General features: G+C 35.3%; 3 protein-coding genes across 3 annotated transcripts; all 3 read right to left on the bottom strand.

The window, feature by feature from the left end:
- Window positions 1–388: 388 nt before the first annotated feature.
- Window positions 389–8,365, bottom strand: LOC136807374 (tyrosine-protein kinase HTK16-like). The gene is made up of 14 exons (XM_067063949.1): window positions 7,736–8,365; window positions 6,742–6,988; window positions 6,523–6,590; window positions 5,788–5,925; window positions 5,285–5,554; window positions 4,449–4,581; window positions 4,139–4,282; window positions 3,546–3,685; window positions 3,051–3,104; window positions 2,798–2,890; window positions 2,129–2,314; window positions 1,711–1,802; window positions 1,010–1,136; window positions 389–672 (listed from the first exon to the last, which is right to left on the bottom strand). The coding sequence occupies exons 1-14, from the start codon at window positions 8,306–8,308 to the stop codon at window positions 475–477; spliced, it is 2,463 nt and encodes an 820-aa protein (XP_066920050.1). The 5' UTR covers window positions 8,309–8,365; the 3' UTR covers window positions 389–474.
- Window positions 8,366–9,405: 1,040 nt separating this feature from the next.
- On the bottom strand, window positions 9,406–10,408 carry LOC136807373 (NFU1 iron-sulfur cluster scaffold homolog, mitochondrial-like). The gene has a single exon (XM_067063948.1). The coding sequence runs from the start codon at window positions 10,301–10,303 to the stop codon at window positions 9,491–9,493; it is 813 nt and encodes a 270-aa protein (XP_066920049.1). The 5' UTR covers window positions 10,304–10,408; the 3' UTR covers window positions 9,406–9,490.
- Window positions 10,409–10,540: 132 nt separating this feature from the next.
- LOC136807372 (ribonuclease 3-like) lies at window positions 10,541–12,618 on the bottom strand. The gene has a single exon (XM_067063947.1). The coding sequence runs from the start codon at window positions 11,735–11,737 to the stop codon at window positions 10,622–10,624; it is 1,116 nt and encodes a 371-aa protein (XP_066920048.1). The 5' UTR covers window positions 11,738–12,618; the 3' UTR covers window positions 10,541–10,621.
- Window positions 12,619–19,183: the final 6,565 nt, after the last annotated feature.

Raw genomic sequence — 19,183 nt, 5'->3', positions numbered from 1 at the left:
TAACTATCAAAATCTGCGAAAAGTGAAAAATTGACGTAAGTCAGCGAAATTGTCATAAAGTTATTTTATGAACATACAAATGTACAATTTTCACCAAGGGTAGAAAATTTCAAATCTTCCCTGAAAATTTCATTGGCCTGCAAACTTAACTTAACTTAACTTATTGAAATTTAAGCTTAAAAATGTTCATAACATGTTTTTATTAACACTAAGAGAGTATTTTTGTCAATTTTCCTAAGAAAATAGACGTTTTAGGGTCCGCAAAGCCTTAAAATGTTCTTAACATTTTGGCCATCGAAACCTTATGTTCTTATATAGTTTGTTCTAATAAAAAACACGTGTTTTTTGGCACAATCAACATAATTGTTAAGGTATTGTAAATAATTTAAAGCAATTTTTTAAAAGAAAATTTGCATTTAAAACCAAAACGAAAGTTACGACGTCTGAAAAAAATATACTGTAGAGATGTATCATCTATTTCTTTTTTAGTCTTTCTCTATACTTTCGAGCGTCTTCGTACTCAGGATCCGTGGAAAAGATCGTGTGTAGTTCTTTGAAAGTTGGTCGTTGTGCAGGATCGATATGCCAACACCTTAACATGATAGAGTATGTGTGTTGTGGGCAGTCCTCAGGACGTTCCAACCTTTGACCTTGCTCCAGTAACGATATCACCTGTAAATTGATTTCAGAATTTAAAGTACAATCGACGCTTCATTATTCGATGATATTGAAAGTCACCATCGACAAGAAACTTTCATAAACGACGCTCTACTATTCGATGCATTCCCTTATTCGATGAGAATCTAGTTCCCTTGAATTAGTGAGCGTGGACTGTATCATTGAATTCACTTATTCTAAAAAACCATGGATATTAAAGCGTTAACCAGATCTATAATCGTCGAGACTTCCTTCAACTTATTATGGATTTGGCTTGTATCATGTTTGAAAAGATTCGATATTGATTAAAAAACTACACCACCACTCTTTTATGAAAAAAAACAACACCGACCTCAGCTCCGGTCATTTCACCATACGGTAGCTCTCCAAAAGTAAACATCTCCCATAAAGTTACTCCATAACTCCATACATCAGATTTCTGTGAGAATGTCCCGTAGTTGATCGATTCTGGTGAATACCTAAAACGGAGTCGACACAGTCACTACTAAGGCGCTTTAGGGGTTTTTAAGCACTTCTCTTTCATAGCACCTTTAGCATATTTACATCCTTTGGGTAAGACCCCTTCATTTCGGTCATGGCTTTGAGACTTGTGATTTATTTTCTATGTTTTTAAACAGTTTGAATTTTTTGGGATTCGAACCCATCAAATGCAAGGTTCCAATGATCAGAAACCCAGCGTTCTTGACCACTACGTCACTAATTCATGCCGGTTGAATTGTACAAACTAAAGAGCAGACCCAATTAAGAGAAAATCACAAAAGGGTGCTTGTTTCGAGCTCCAACCCTGACCCTAACTAAAAATAACCTAATGCCTAGCCTAGCCTAGCTGATATACAACCACACCCACTTGGATTTATTGCAGTTTTGTCAAGTTAAAAGCTGAAGACTTTGTATCACTCCCTCTCCAACTCTCTCTCCTTTGCAGATAAAGGTGCATACAAAAAAATAAGAAAGTAGACCATCAAAAAAAACTTAATCTCTGAAGAGTGTCAAAATAATTTAGGTGCTTAATTTTAGGATAACATGACATACCATTTGACCGGCCAGCGGCCACCTTGTTGCGCTTGATAATAATCACTACCAGCTCCCACAGCTCTCGATAACCCGAAATCACTGATCTTCGCCTGTAAAACAATATCATTCATCTTAAAATTTGCAAGTCATAGATTTTCATATTCATTCTTCTCATTTTGATTTGTTCCTGTAAGTTCCTCGAAAGCGAATTCTTATGAAAAAAAATCAAAATAAAACCCAGGGCTTCTTTTCCTGAGGCCTCCTATGATAACTGATTGTTAGGCATAATTCTATTGCAAACTGATCTTTCAGAGTCAAAAATTGATATGGTGGTGAGATCTTGACAACGGAAATTTAACTTCGGGCCGGAATAGAACGAATCTCTAAATTCTCGAATGATCAAAATTTCACCATAATAAAAATAGAACCCATTTACCTGACTCTTATTGTATAGTAGAATATTTCTTGTGGCGAGATCACGGTGTACAAAACGTTTCTGTTCAAGGTACATCATGCCCCATGCAATTTGTGCAGCCCATAATTTAAGATCAATCTCTCCGATATCATCTTGGTGATCGATGAGATGGTCCAATAATGCACCCATCGTCACCAACTCTTGAACCTATGATAGAGAAAGATACACACCGTTCATTTTCTTAACAATACAATAAAATTCCGAAGAAAAAAAATCCCTTCAGAAATTTTACATGCTTTACAATCTAGACATTCTTGCATGTAAATATTTACTTTTTTGATGTGTCAGTTTAATTTCAACCTCTAGACGGTAAAAAAAAGTGGAAAACAAACCAAACCGATGGTTTTTAAGACTTTATGTGCCTTCAAAGATCAACTCTGTAGAATTTTATTTTTGAGTTTTTAGAATAAAGAATACTATTGAAGAAAGTTAAATTCACGACATTACTCATCATTTAAGATCTAAAATGATCCAATTTTCTCAAACACAGGTCTTCTTTCTCTGATTCACCAGAGAGAGAGAGTGTCCTATAGTTGAAACTAATTTTATTCTGGAAGGTGGAAAAATTACGTGGTTTAATAAGACTTCAATATCAAACTAATGGAATGCTACGGGAAAAGCAAGTCTTACCAAAATCATTGGCGGTCCCAAACACACACCCAGAAGGCGTACAATACACGGGTGGTCCAATTGCGACATGACGCGCGCTTCTCGTAAAAATTCCTAAAGGGAAGATAAATAGAGTTAACTTTTAAAAGTCCGAGTATAAAGTACAAACAAAAGAATATCTTTGATCGATTGACTCGTGGAGCAATCAGCCCTGTGAAATACTACTCTGTCGAAGAAAATCTTTTTCAGCTTTAGTCTACTATTTTCGCTGTACCTTTTCTCCTTGGAGTAATTTGTCTTTGTGTAATGTCTTTAGAGCGACGGAAATCTAAAAACAAAGTTTAAAAAAAGATGTTAAATAGTTAATCAAATAAAAACCAGAATAAACTCATCGAGCAAGTAATATTACTTGAGAATTTAGTGAAGAAGGATATAGCTGATGCTCTCTAATTTGACATTCTACCATCCGATCCGCTCCGTTATTCCATAAATATTGAAAGTCACCGCCAACAAGAAACTCTCATAAACGACGCTCCCTTATTCGATGAAAATCCAATTCTCCTTAAAAATCGAATTAAAGAGCGTCAAATGTATAATTATGCTCAGTAGCGTAGACAGAAGGGGCGCCAAATTTGTATAGGAGAGCAGATGATTTTTATGCCACTGTAATTATCTACTCATAATATCAAAATATGATTACTGTGTCATAAAAATCTGCTCTCCTACACAAATTTTGCGCTTCCCTTGTCTAAGCTACCGATGCTCTAACCTTTTCACCAGAAGGACTCTTCCAAACACCTTTCAAAACTGAACCGAATTCTCCTACGCCCAATTCTTGACCAAGTTCCAAAGAATCTTTTTGAATGACCGTTTGTTGTGCGTTGTTGGATTGCTGTGCAGGCGATTTGGCTATAAAGAAAAACAAACGTTTTCTTTACGTGACCAAAAGATTTTATTTTCATTTTCCAAAAGATTTATGTCGGTCGCAGTATATAACCTCCTCTACACCAGAAATGCTCGATGAAAAGTCAGAGCTTTTAGAAGAAAGACTTTTTGGCACTAAAAGTTTCATGCCGTCCGTATGAACGACAATCACCAGCCGTAAAGAAACGTATCACAGTATAATAACAACTATCGAACTTTACTTATTATATCACATATTAGTCTACACAATAGACAGCTCCAGGCTTTTAGGCCTTATACAATGTAAACAGAGAAATTCAATATTTAAAACCAGAGCAGAAGTGTAATCCCGAAGTGTGGGAATTTTAAGCTTGAAACGAAGGAAGAAATAACGGGTCCTAATCACATATGCGACATATAACATTTCAATTTCGAAAATCAGAAAAACATCCATAATACCTTTTGCTTTCACACTTGCTTTTGGTGACGCCACTTTCGGCTTGTTGAGCGGCTGTGGCGGAGGGTGTTGTTGTGAGGGCGGGAATTGTGGATGGCTTTGAGGGGTATGCTGAGGAGAGGCGGGCGTTTCTGGTAATGGTGAGCCTACAACATAACGAAATGATGTTCAACGAATATTGACCGTGTGATAAACTTGAAAATTTTGAAGAACTTGAAAAAAGGGATAGTTATCATAAACCCAAAACTTATTCTACCACTAAGTTCGGAAATAAAACATTAACTAAAAGTAGAGTTAAAATTAGAGACATACCTTTGACACTTGGTCGACTTGCTGGTACGGGTGGTCCACCCTTGCTAGGGCGTTGATCCAGTGGTGGGTGTGGGCGCTGATGCTGAAATTCATCATCTCGACTACCTTGACGAGGTATAGGCGATGGTAAGTCCTTAGTAAAAAGAGCGGAATAAGTAATGTAAGCAATGAAAGATTTGCAAACATATCACATATAATATATGAAAATCTTTTGATCTCAGTTTTCATCATCTCGAGTAGCGTCACCCTCAATATTTTTCCTCTTTACGGCTGAAAACTATGGTGTAAAATAGCGAGGGGGACCGTAGACTAGAGTCTACTTGTGGCTGAACTTTGCTTTTTGATAATTTTTTATGACGCTGAGTCCAGTGAAGTAGACTAGGAGCATTTGGCGAGGTCGCCATTTTGAGAGAAACTGTTAAAAATCCAAATGACAATAAAACTACTTGGAGTTGAAAAATATAATCAAAAATGAGAAACAAACATGATTAACAGATTTACAATCCCTTATTCTCAAATAAAAACATTACTTCATACAGTTTTTACCTTCCAAAAACAACTAAAATCTGGCGGACTGTTTTACAGTCCGCCTAAGCAAAAGCATATTACCATACACTACCGGGCCACTTAATCGCGCCATCCAGCCTATAAAAAAGCTTTAAGCCCCCGGGGGGATAGGGGGACCGAAATTAGCAACCAGAGGCCCCCCCCTAAAAATTGACCAAATACCAGCAAAGAGATCAACTAGCAATGAAATCAACAGGTCTGTTAGGCCTTTAATTGAGAACGCCCTTGTATCAGACAGTATCAGACGTAAAAACTGAAAATAGTATTACTTTTCTAGTTGAGGGTCTTGGTGGTCTGCTTGGCAAAACGAGAGGAGACACTGGATTCCCTGAAGGATTCCCTGGTAATGGTGATTGAGGATGTCCTTGAGCTGGTGGAGGTGGTAGAGGTGACCTCTTGGTCAAATTACGATTCTCTGGTGAAGGAACAGGAATTTTGATCACACACGGCAGACCGTCAGCATACTGTAGGTAATGGTCTACAAGGTGTGGTAATGTCTCGAATAAAGGGCCATCATCGATGTAAAACCAACGATCAGCCTGAGAAAGGAAATTAAAAGTAGATTTGTAAGTTAGTAATGGGGTATTTTTGATAGAGACAAAAAATCGAATAACCAAATAAAAAACAAACAAGAAAGCCTGCAGGTAAATTGTCAACAAAATGAGTCACCCTTCCAGTAAAAAAATCTTTCTTTCAAGAATTATTCCAAAAATAAAAGATATGAACAAAAAACACAGGAGACGAAAAATACAAGAGATTCGAGAAACCATACCCTGCTTTGGATTTGAAAATGGAAGACTTTCTTTTCACAGACAAGAGAAAGGACGTAATATCCATGGCATTTGATGCTGTTTCGAATGAGAAATGATCCGTTTATCAAGCCGTTTGATTCTAACACATTCACTGCAGCCTAAAAAAAAGAAAATAAATTATATGAGAATGGTAGATAGCCCTTTCCATCAAACTGGTACCCTACCCATAGATTCATAAAGCCCGATGGGCTAGATGTCGTACTTTTGCTGAAAATTGTGCCGTTGTTAGGTAGCAAATCCTACCTAGGTCACATGACATTACAATACAATTTCAGGGCTTGACCAATCAGAAGCTTCGCGGGTTTTCGGAAACGATAACAACAATATTTTTTGCGATATTCAATTTTTTTTGCCGGCGATGGCTTAAAGTTTAAGAATTTCTCTTTTGGTTTAAGAATCGAATGTTCTGTTCATTGGATCCCTATTTCCCATTTCCTTATCATTTAATTTCTGACCCGATTTCATTGATACCCTGGCTTTCTCTTTCCCCAGTGCCGTAGCTATTTTAGTAAGGGGTCTTTTAAATATGAATTTCTCAGAAGATGAAATGATGTTTTTTGTAACTATTTCAGTTTTTACGGCCGTTCGTTATAACTAACCAGAAAAAAAATTCCACTGGGCCAACGCTACTAGCTATACTACCTATCCCTAACAGCACGATTTCAAGTTTAAAATTAAAAAATATAACTTCTTACATTCCGATCAAGATTCTGATGAAGCCATTGCATTGGTGTCGTCTTTGGTGCAGGAACAGGGTAGTTATCTAAATAATATGAAATTCATAAATCTGAAACTTTTTTGTATGAGCAAATAATCAATATACTGTCATTGAAAATCAAGTCAAAATATTGTACATTTATACGTGGGTTAGTGTTTTATGAGTAGATCACAATGTACGAGGATTTGAGTCTCACCTAAAAATTCTTCGACTTCAGAATGTCCATATCTGATTGCTAGATCACGTGGTGTATCACCATCACTCGTTCTCGGGTGCATTGATGCTTGGAAGGACAACAAAATTTTGACGCAATCCATAAAACCTCTCATACAAACTTCATGAAGAGGAACCCAACCGTTCAACGTATTACGTTCATGAAAATCAGCATTCCCTTGCATGATCAGAACTCGTAAGGTTTGTGCATGGCCAGCCATACATGTTACCTAAACAGTAATTAGGAATAGGCTTTTCCAGAAATAGTCCTTGCCCCCCCCTGTTGAGGATATCGGATATCCAGGGGGTTAAATATCTACAAGGGAGCGGATATCCAGGGGGTAAAGTGTCTTTTCAAGTAAAAAATACCATATCCAGGGGTAAGTATCTTTATAAGAGAGGATATCCAGGGAGTTGAGCATATTTTTAAGAGTGGATATCCAGGGGGTCTTTACTAATAAAGTAGGATATCCAGGGGGTTCGATACTTCAAAATCAATATCCTCAACAGTGGGGGTAAAATATTCTTCTGGAAAAGCCCAACATAACATTGAAACGACTTTCTTCCAAGTTGCCTTGAAAAAATATTTTGAAATAAATATCAGATTTTTACATTTTCCATTCTCTACAGCATTCAAAAAGATGTTTTCGCCCAGAGGAGATTTGCGAACAATTCCAAGTGCTGAGAAGTGACAAAAAAGAAATGCCTCCAAAATGTAAGAAACCGTATAAGTGAAAGTCAAATTATGTACACTTAATGGGAATGGGTCGGTTTTTGAGATGAGATAGAGTTTTTATAAGATACTTTAATAATTGGTCATTTGAAATAATGAAAAAAATGCGTTCTTTAAAAAATGTAACAAAATTGTTTCATTACTGGTTAACGACCAACCAAATCAAACAAGAGCTTGTAAAAACTCCATCTTGTCCCCGGTTTTTAAAAGCAATCAAAACCAAAGGAAAATATTAAATACAAACCTGAACTGGAGTTTTACCAGTGTTGTCAGCAGCTGAAGTATTTGCTTTCGCATATAAGAGGGTTGCTACAATATCATTATCTCCATTCAAACAAGAAATGTGAAGGGCTGTCTGTCCTTTGGAACTCCTTCCGTCAATATCTGAACGTACTTTAGGGTCTTGTAGTAATTGCTTTACAGTTGATATACTCCTCTTTTGACAAGCACTGTGTAAATTAGTATCAACACCAAACTTCAAAGATTTCAACGGAGGTAGTTGTCCTACTGCAAAACCAGTCAATTTATAAGGTAAACCATCTGGTGACACACTGTAATGTGCAGTTAAAGAATCTAATCCTTGAAATACAGGGCCATCATCTATTGCGAATCTGTTATCACCAAAACATTGGACTTGAAAATGCATGACCTGATTTCGGATCCATATTGATAAAACATAATCACCAGGCGATCGGCTACAATCACGTATCAAATAATATCCATCTTTACCATTACCATGTCTCAAAAGTATTTGTGATGCTTGGTCTCTTGATAACTTCCCATGGTAAAAATGCAATGAATCATTGGAATAAAACATTTTTTAAATTCATTTCATCTCATGATGTTTTTTTTGTCAATTTTTTTTCTTATTTAGTCACCTGTAAAATAAATAAAACGAAAATATCAATTTAGAATGAAAAAGAGGAAAATGCAAAACCGCAAGCCAATGACTAGAATAACATATAAACAAGTCATCAATGGAATCAACTTAAAAAGCCTTCTTCAAATTATGCAAAAACATTGGTTAAAAAACAAGGTAGTTTGGTGATTTCATTTTTAGATTTAAATTAAAAATATAACAAAACATACCGGGTGCGCCACAAAAAAGTTTCTCTCTTTAAAACTTATTTTCTCAAAATCTGAAAATTTTGAAAGAACTATTCCTATTCCATTGGAAAGAAGAAAGATAAACTTAAATTTTGATGGATCATTTATTAAATTCAGTTCATTAGATCGAAAGTTATGCTCAATTTAATAAAAAAGTTACTTTCAGAAAGTGCCCGAAAACGTTAAAAGTCGACCTATCAAATTAAACAGAAGCATAATTACGTGATGCATCAGTATTTTCGTTTCAGTCATTAAAAATGATAATTAGCTGTCTAAACGACCTTTTCTTATATAGAGGAAGTTTGAATTTCAATGAAAGGAAGAACTTCTTCGAAAAAAGCCAAAAAATCTGGTAAGACTTATAAAAATTCATTAAAATACATCAAATATGGGTTTCGAGGTGTATCCAGGCTTTCAGAACCAAAAATCTGAGGAAAGTTTCGGTAAAAGTAAATTAAAATGATCTTGATGAAGATTTTAAACCCTTTCGAACCATCAGTTTCAAAATTTATATGTTTAATTACTGAAAAATGGTCTTAATCAAGTAAAGCCTATTGTGATTTCCAATTTTGAAAATAAAAATTGATAGGTCGATTTTTAACGTTTTCGGGCACTTTCTGAAAGTAACTTTTTTATTAAATTGAGCATAACTTTTGATCTGATTAAAGGAATTTAATAAATGACCTATCATTATTTAAGTTTATCTTTCTTCTTTCTAATGGAATAGGAATGGTTATTTTAAAATTTTTAGATTTTGAGAAAATCATTTTCAAAGAGAGAAACTTTTTTGTGGTGCACCGGTATAATTACAAAAAGATTCTTATTACAGTCAAGTAACTTAAGTATTGTTATTATTAAGAAAAAAGTAAAATTAGGCTTTTAGTGCACTAATCTACTCTTTAGAATTCAATTCATTTTCCAGTTTTTGTAAAGCTTCATTGCTTACGTCATCCAATTCATCAGTGACTTCTTCAACAGAGGTTACCTCTGGAATATAAAATTGCATCATATTCTGAACACCGCTCTTCAAAGTAATCGAAGAACTTGGACAGTCTGAACACGATCCTTGAAGTTTCAACTGCAAGACTCCTGATTCAGGGTCAAAGCCTTTAAATATGATATCACCACCATCTTCTTGAACAGTTGGTCGTATACGCGTGTCCAATAATTCTTTGATCAATGTAACGACTTCATCATCATCCTCAGAAATCGCAGTATCCTCTGCAGGCTGTTCATCTGTTAATATTGGCATGTTGGTTGCAAAAAAGTCCATAATGACAGCAAAAATATCTGGTTTTAGAAGAGTCCATGTCATATCACTATCATCTGATTTTGTTACTGTGATGAAGTCCTTGCCATAAAAAATACCACGCACTCCATGGATTCTGAACAGCTGTCTAGCTAACGGTGAACGATAGCCATGCGAGGGTGTGGGTAGGTCAACAGTTCCACTCTCAAGAACTTCAACTCCTGGGATAAACTTTAAGCTATTTGGATTAGGAGTTTCTTGAACACGAATAAACATACTTCTTGCTGATATGACATTAACACATGGTAAGGTTTTTCTTAATAAATGTCTTGGTTGCTGTGTAGGCCCAGTAACACACTTGGAAATTAATGATAAACTCCTCCTCTGGCAGACGGCTGCATTGGGCAATCTCTTTGGAAATTTTCTCATTACTTGAAAGTAGCGATTTGGCATCATTTTAAATGTTTATTCTTGAGTAGAAGAAAATAATCATAAAAAGTGTGGTAGAATTCATTCAGACTAAGCCTAAAATGTCATAGATGAAATTATAATTCCAATCATTTTCTTAAAATGTTTTCTCCAGACCTTTCCAAAAAAGAAGAAGCATCTGATCATTCTTTTTTTAAGTAGTTTGTTATAAGTTTCCCATTAAGGAAGATCTTCACAGAAAAATGAACAAACTGATTGAAAAAATAAGTTTTACCAGTCTAATATATTCTAATATACCATAGAAGGGTATACAAAATTTTGTATAAAATTCTTATATGATATATACTACTTTGAACTGCTTTTCCTAAGCCTTGTAAAATCAACTTCATTTTCTAAGCATTGAAAAACAGTACTTTTGAATGCATTCTCTCGGGCAATTGAAGTTGAATGGCCTGTTCCTTCACCAATTTGTTTTCCTCTACAGAAAATCCCAACTTGAAATACTGGAAAATGTGAATCCACTCCTGTTTCAACAATTGTTCGAGCTCTAACAGTTGTACTAATACCTTGCAAAGAAAAGATCTTCATAAGCTCCCCATGTGGGTCCTCCATCTCAACATATTTTGTTAAGTCGGTATGGTCAAGATGGGGCAATATGAAATCCTTTATGAAACTTATTGTTTCAGTCTGGCCAAGATCTTTCTCGATGGCTCCAAGTAATGCAAAAAAGGTATCAATTGACAAATCTTCCATTGTGTTTACATAAACACTTTCTTCTGCCTCTTCATTGAGGTTGTCTAGTTCACGAGACAAGAGCAAAAAGTCTTCCAAGCCAATGTTTTTGGCTAAGCTAGAAATAACTTCACGGCTTGTCAAAAATAAACAAACATCTTGACAAATAGAAGGGGTTAAATTTTTATACTTGTTGTAGAGCTCTTCTTTAATGATTGATGTTGCAACTTCATAACCCAGTAGTGATAACCGATCATAGGTGACATCAGGTAAATGACGAATGATCTGCAATCTTGCAGAGATATCTGCAGTTGCTGTATCTTCTGAGTTAGATAGTGATACCAATGCTCCTATCTCATCACGAAATGAATTGTGGGCAAAAGCACCAATCAACATTTTGGTGTCATTGAACTGAATACCAATTCTGCTCTGAAAGGCATCAACTTCTTTCATATAGTTTTCCTTCATCCATGTTTTAAAATTGAATTCAGGCTTGCTTTTGATTCCATATTTGTTTTCAAGATCTCTTTCCAACTTTTTCTTTTCTCTTGCCTCTTTAAGCCGTTTACTTCTGTTACTTCCACGATAAAACCTTTCAAACGAAAGTTGAGAAGCAGCACCAACATTATTTGACACTATTTTTGATGGAAAATTTAACAGAACATTACCAGCCTTTTTGAAATTATGATTCTTTAAAATGGTTCTTCTGAAAAGCTGCACTGCTGCCATCTTCAATAAAGATGGTACACAATTCTGCTTAATTAGCTATAAAGTTTTAAAATTAAAAGGTTAATGATTTTGATAGGTGTAATTTGCAAGATAACAATTGGGTATAGTCTGTCCAATTCGATTTTTGTAAAGGCCTTTTGAAATGAAAGATCTATTATATCTATCCCTACAGCCCCTAAAGATTATTATAGTTTTAGATAGTTGAAGGACATTTATTTTACTTTTTAATACAGTCATTCTGTTCCATTACTTTCACAAACTTGATTAAATTTGTCAATAATGATTCCCATAATAGGTAGGAGGGTGTGAAGTCCCCATTTATACTCCATCCCCTGCCCTATACATATATCTACTTCTATCCCAAATTAAGCTTACCACCTGCTAATGCAAAAAAAAATCTAATTTTAAAGGGAAAAGTTTAAAAAGGTGAAAGGTGCTGAGAGAGAAAATCTTACTTTGACATTATTTTTTCATCTACCAAATATTTTACCCAAAATTGAATATGATGGACAGTTTGACCAGGCTTTTGCTAGCCTTTATACTTATTTGACTCCCTCTTTAAGCTTAATAAAGCTTCCATTTTATAAGAGAAAAATACTATCACCCCTAATGACACCTTTCTTGAAAGTTGGATGCTATCAAAACTCTGATTGGCTGAGATGTTAATAAATAATTTAATAAAACATTTGCTAATTTATTTCAAACAGTTTGACAAAAATGATATTGTAGCATTTACCTTCAAACTTGGCCAGGAAAAGTACAAATAGAAAAAGATATTACACTTTGAAACTTTCAATTTTTGTAGAGCATAGAGAAGGTTGGTATCTATCAAATTATGCTATTGGGAACAAGCAACTTTTTGTATTTCTAGCAAAGTTTTATAAAAATAGTTTCACTTTCCTGATTCGGAAAGTCAAGAAAATTGTAAAATACTTTGCTAATTACTAGGCAAACTTGCATGAGGTTCCACTCCTTAACGTAAATGTTTTTTTAGGTTTTTTCAAAGCCTTTTGATATAGAAAATGAGATGGGCATGGTCAGATGGTCCAACTTGCTCCATAATTGAAATTTTTTGAGAAAATATCGATTTCGCTCCATTTTGATGACATCACAGGACATCATAGAAAGAAAATCTTGATAACTTCAAATAGGAGAAAGCTTTTGACTTCAAATTTTCACTAAAGGTGCAAATGGATGAAAGGAAACGATCCATGAAAAAAATCTATTTTTTTGCTTATGTCAGCAAAAATCACAACAAAAAAATTTGGTATTTTTGATTTTTTTTCATTTTGCAGCAAGTTTGACCATCTGATCATGCCCCATCTCATTTTCGATATCAAAACGCTTTGAAAAACCTACAAACATTTACATTAAAGGGGCGGAACCTCATACGACCATTAGGGAGTTCCTTATGCACCCCAAGAGGTTGTTGAATAATAAAAACTTCAGCATCAACAGATATCAAAACAACGATAAGAAAATTATACACACTTAATATCTCATTGTTTTTAATGCTGGAATTTTCAATTATTCAAAATGACTTCCTGACTAACAAAAGGGTCTATTTCAGGAAATAGTTTTGGGATTTTTAAAGGTGATTTAAAATTTTTTTCTATACTTGTAAAATAATAAGGAAAATTTCAAAATAATATCTAAAAGGATCCTGCATCGATGCTGAAAGACAACATGGAAAAGAAAGCAAAACACAATTGTTGTAAATTTGTTTATATAATAGCCGATGTCTTGATTTTGCCGGTTTAATATTATTCAACCAAAAACCAGTTGAAAACAAAACCAAAGAAGGCAAAGTGGGCCTAATAATTGAGAGTTCAATAGTCGTTTAGGAGAACGCAACAACCTATCGACACTGAAGTGGTGAGTACTCTTAGGTTCCAAATAAATGCCCCCCCCCCCGCTTGTTAATTTTTCGAAAATTTTCCAACCCCCCTGGACCTTACAGTTAGGGAAACCATCCAGGATCCTGCCATTCTATAAGCTAGCAAAAACTAAATGACACTTGTAAACTTAAGTTTCTTACCATTTCCCATCAAAAACAACCAAAAACATTACTACTTCCCAAAGCCGGAGACGAAAACAAATTATCTTCCAAGATTATGGCGCCCTTTTGGATCTATTGTTAAGGCCATCTAAAATGGTGGAAAGAGTTGCGGAAAGACAGAGGCGCCCGCTGCTTCGAGGGTGGTAACGCTAAAACGCCCAATATGATCTTCCAACAGAAGGCGAGTTAGTTGCTGCGCGAGTTACGTCACGCACACCACCGCAGCGCACAACGAACGGTGTTTCAATGAATATCAATAATTATAAGAATATCTTATGTGCTAACCTTCAGTAAACTTTGAGTGCTTCATTGAAAATGAAGAAGGTAAGAAGATAAAAAATGCGCTGGATAATTTTCATTATAACAGTTTGGTCAATCATTGCTGAAAGTTTGAAAAAGTTTTTCCAGCGCGAAAAAAAATTTCAGCCAATTAAAAGCACAGTGTGCCTATACTTACTTTGTTTGTTACAGCGTCTAGGCTAAAAAAAGTGAGAAAAGACACGAACGCCATTTTTTAATGAGTGTTGTTATGATTATTTTGATTGCGGTCGCGTACAGAAACTCGTCAAATGTTCCTAACTGCCTTATTAGGTCATAGTCACGTTTTGAATGAAAACAAAAAAGTTAAAAGGGCGCGCTATCAGTGAAAGTTATCGTGACATGTCAAGACAGAAAGTATGATTGATAAACTTGGTGGAGTTATCAAAACAAATTTGTTGTCAAAGAGATTTAACAGTAAGTGAAAATACAGGCCAGATATCAACAGTCCCATGTTTCGACCAATCGTCCCAAAAGTTAGAGCAGTTGACTGACGGTACCCCCCTGCCTGACTGAGAAATAACGACAAAGGACAAGAAAAAACAACAATTAAATGACAAATTAAGAACAAAATATTTAGCCATTCCAAACCCGAATTTATTAGTGAGTACCACCCGACCCTATACTTGTTATTTACGCTATTGTTTAACCACAGACAGTCACGGAAATCCTTGCATTTGCACAGGGTTCGACATGCGGCAAATGCAACGGGTGGAAAACGAAAGTGACGAAATACACTCGATCACTGCGACCCGTTGCATTTACACAGAGTGGAAAATGTTACACTTGATTATAAAAAAATGCACAGATCAAAATTTTAACCTGTAGACAAAAATTTTCATAAAAAGGCTAAAGAATCTTCTAAAGAGAAAATGAAAATGCCATTTGTCTTCGTTTTATGCCATTTTCATTTTAAAGTTGAGATTTCGCGACCTTGGAATAAAAGGGTTCCATTTGACATTTTCTTTGATTTTGTTAAAATCGTTTTGAAAAAATTACATGAAAAATAACCTGGTTCCACATTGTTGATAACCTAAAAACCATGTTTTTCTGAAAGATTGTGTCCTACAACTACAAAAAGAATTATTTAAATGTTCTTACATTCATTTCCCCTGTTTTTATTAAGCAGTGATTTTTTGGATAGAACCTTTTTATTTTTAATGTTCCCAAAATTGCTATAATAAAAAGGTTCTATTGTCAATTTTTCTTAATTTCTTAAGGTTAGTTCGTACCATACCGTGAGTGGTCCTAAATCCGACAGCCCTGCCTAAATCCGACCCCCCAAATAACTGCTATGAAAAAAAATTATATGTTTACAAACATTCCCTCTCCAAGTTGAACAATAAACTATTGCAAGAGTTCTTGAAATAAAACACTTAACAAGATTACTATAATGCCAAGATGTCAATTAATGTGATCAAAAAAGCGCGAGTTGTAAAAATAATTACCTCTAATTATTCTGAATCTGTTATTCGTGTTTAAAACGTTAACAATTTTGTATATAATAAGAAATTATGTTTTGTATTAGAAGCAATTATTGTTATTTGGTTCAATTGGTTCAGTGTATCAAATCTCTCATCAGTTTAGTTGACACTTTGGTATCTTCATTGCGTCACAGCGAAAGGTTTGTTTTTATTTTAGTTTGTATCTTTGAAAGACCCCATCGGATTTAGGCAGGGCTGTCGAATTTAGGACCACTCACGGTACGTCTTACATTCAATTCTTTTGCCATTTCCACCAATAACACATCTAAAGAAATGCATACGGGTGCATTAAAAGTGAAATTTGGGTGTTTTTCAATGAATGTGCTAAATAGAACCTTTTTATCCAAATTAAATAGAACCTTTTTATTTTTGTTGCTTCTTACCGGAAAAAGATTGCACGATCGGCAAAATAACGTCTAAAAGGTTCTATTTGCCTGATAGGACCTTTTTCTTCCAACGAAAAAGTCAAAATTTGGGATAGAACCTATTTATCTTCTTAATTTTGAGAAACTGAAAAAAGTAACCGGTAAAACGTTTCTCTATGCCCTCAAGATTTCATTCATGCATAAAATTCAAAAAGTCGAAATTTTGCGATAGAACCCTTTTATTCTGGTCGTGGCTTCTTCATAAAGACGAAAGACAGATCTGGATTTATTTCGTACTTTCCAGTCTCTTGTTCGTAGTTTTTCCTGACTTTCTGGTTCTTTGTGAGTTATTTTCTATGTTTTCTAACTTACTGAATGACTTACCGACAGATCGCCACCGGTGGGATTCGAACCCACTAAATGCAAAGCTCCAAAGTTTTGAAACCCAATGCCTTATACACTGCGCCACGGATTCATGCCAGGAAAGCGTTTCTGACGGCTATTTATATTGTACAAACTGCAGACCAGACTGTATTAAGAGAAAATCACAAAAGAATACTTGTTTCGAGCTCCAACTCTAACCCTAAGCTAACTGATAATAACCCAATTCCTAGCCAATCTGATACGTAACCACACCCAAACCACACCCATACCCAACCCTACCAGGTCGCCTGCAGGTCCTGACACTATTCCTGCATGCCGGATCCGAAAAATAGATACATGTCTTTCCTCTTTATGAAGAAGCCTTCACCTTTTATTCTAAGGTTGCGATTTGTTAATTTTCGCGCATTTTGCCTTACACGTTCTAGCTCATTTGCAAAGGGTCGGAAAAAATCGTTGAAACCGTTGCAATGCAAATGCACACCCCGTGCAAATGCAAGGATTTCCGTGACTGACAGACTAATAACACCAGTCAGGGAAATCCCTCAATTGCGGTAGTAATTTTTTACTGCAATTGCGGTATAAACGTCACTTTTACATTTTTCATATACCGCAATTGCAGTTTATTCAAGAAACAGAATTCAAGATTCAAGGAGAAAACAGGCAATTTTTGTACATAATTCATCATATCTTTTTAACGCATAGACAATGTAATAGACCTTTTTTCAAAGAGGACGTCCTGTTGAATAATTATGTAGTCCGGCCATAAAAACAATGATAGAGCCATGCATAATTACTGTATCATGCATACCGTAGAGTCGTTTATATCGACATGCGTCATTTTATTTCGACATAGCTGTAGGCTGGTCTTCGAAATAAACAAGTGATACTTTTATGGACCTACCTGGTTATGAATTTAACACATATAATTGATATCTACGTGAGCATGACCGTTAAACAATCATTCAGAACACAAATAGTGACGATCTATTAAAATTAGTCGTTTGTTTCTTATAAAAAAAACGTTTAGAAACCAAAATTTCATGATCTTGAAATATTCTTTCATATTCAAGACTTCGTGAGCAAAAAAACTCATCAAAGAATTGAGTAATTTGACTAAGAACATTGATGTATATATGCTTATTAATAGTGATTCTTATAGATAAACATGAGCGTTTTTTGAGCCAACAAAATGTTTTTGCAAAAATCTGCTTGAGCCATCTTTTACCTATTTTCATGCAAAAAATCAGAAAAAATTAATGATCCAATTTTTCACAAAGTCCAAAAAACCTGTTTTTTAGCCGTTTTTTAGCCCAAATTTGCCCAAAAAATTTTTGTTTCGAAAATCAGGCTCCGTCACATTTTGGCCACTACCATTTTGCACCTTTGTACCAAAAATTAAAAGATTCCTATGATTCAATCCTGAGAAAAGTTGGTAACAGACGAACGAACGAACGGACAGATTTTCGGAAAACGTTCCCCGATTTTCCGATTTTCGGAAAAATTTCCCGACTTTTCCGATTTTCCGGAAAAATTTATAGGACCTCCACCCCACCGGGGTAGGTCCAAAAATCAAACATAAACAAATACATACCAAAGTTATCAATCAATCACTAAATTGTACTCTCCCTATCACGTCACAGATTGTTGAAATGTAAGAAACGTGAAGTGGGTTTTTTTCGAAAAGAAAACTTTAACGATGTAGTCACTAAAAACTAATTAGCATGCTTTCATTCAACGGAACGAAGATATCCAGATCAAAACAACATTTTGCACGCGAGGAATTTTTTAGTAGACCTTTTTACCGTGAACCGAAAATAATAAAAAGAACCCGGTTTCCTTTTGAATTTAATGTGACCGCCATACTGGCCATCACGGCGTGCGGCCTCTTAGCGCCTAGAGCGTGTGTTTTTGATAAATAAGGAAGGGGAAACCAGGCTAAGCGCGCGAATTATTTTTATCACGTGACTTGAAGCGTAATAAAGTTGTAAAATTTTAATGATGGACACGAGAAAGTTACGAGGAAGTTTGCATGCGTTTCTTGTGCTGTGTAAAACTGCTTATAATTTGGCTGTTTTTTTAATTGAAAGGATTGCAATGTTTATAGAACTTCTAGTTTGATGGATGAACTTGTTTGATAAGAATGATACCAAGAATTTCATTCAAGGTTTGTTTTGATTATTTTACAGATCCGGTGTCGACTTTAGAAGACGCATGTCGATATTAGACAATTCTACGGTATTGTAATAATTATGTATGGTTTTATCATTGTTTTTCTGCTGGACTACATAATTATTCAACAGGGTGGCCTCTTTGAAAAAAGGTCTATTTTTCTGTAGATCAGATTCTTTTAATAAAGAAAAACTTTCTTCTCGTACAATTTTTTACAGTTGATGTTTGTTTATCTTTGTCGACCAGCACTATATGTACCGTCAACTGCTCTAACTTGGGACTATCTGACAAAACATGGGACGGCAATTCAGCCACCATTTCACCGAACCTCCAAAGTCATTTGATTTGAGTTAAGGAACCGCGTATTTAAAAATACACGATTTCTCTTTCGATTTTACAGTAAGTGAAAATACAGACCAGATAGCTATGCAACAGCACAGAGTCCCCATGTTTCGACCAATCGTCCCAAGTTAGAGCAGTTGACGGTAGCCGTTATAAGCCTTTGTAGGCTAACCACGAATGAGAGCTACCGCAATTGCAGTATACCGCAATTGAGGGATTTCCCTGACTGAACACAACACATTCACATGACACACACACACCACGAAGCAAAGAACGATAAATTAAGGATACACCTTATACCTGCTATGGGCTGAAATTGGAGCAT

Source organism: Clytia hemisphaerica, unplaced genomic scaffold, assembly GCF_902728285.1.
Source record: "Clytia hemisphaerica strain Z4C2 unplaced genomic scaffold, Clytia hemisphaerica genome assembly, whole genome shotgun sequence".
In the NCBI taxonomy this organism is placed as follows: Eukaryota; Metazoa; Cnidaria; class Hydrozoa; order Leptothecata; family Clytiidae; genus Clytia; species Clytia hemisphaerica.
Note: the sequence above shows the minus strand (reverse complement) of the source record. Positions and strands in the feature narration are given on the sequence as shown.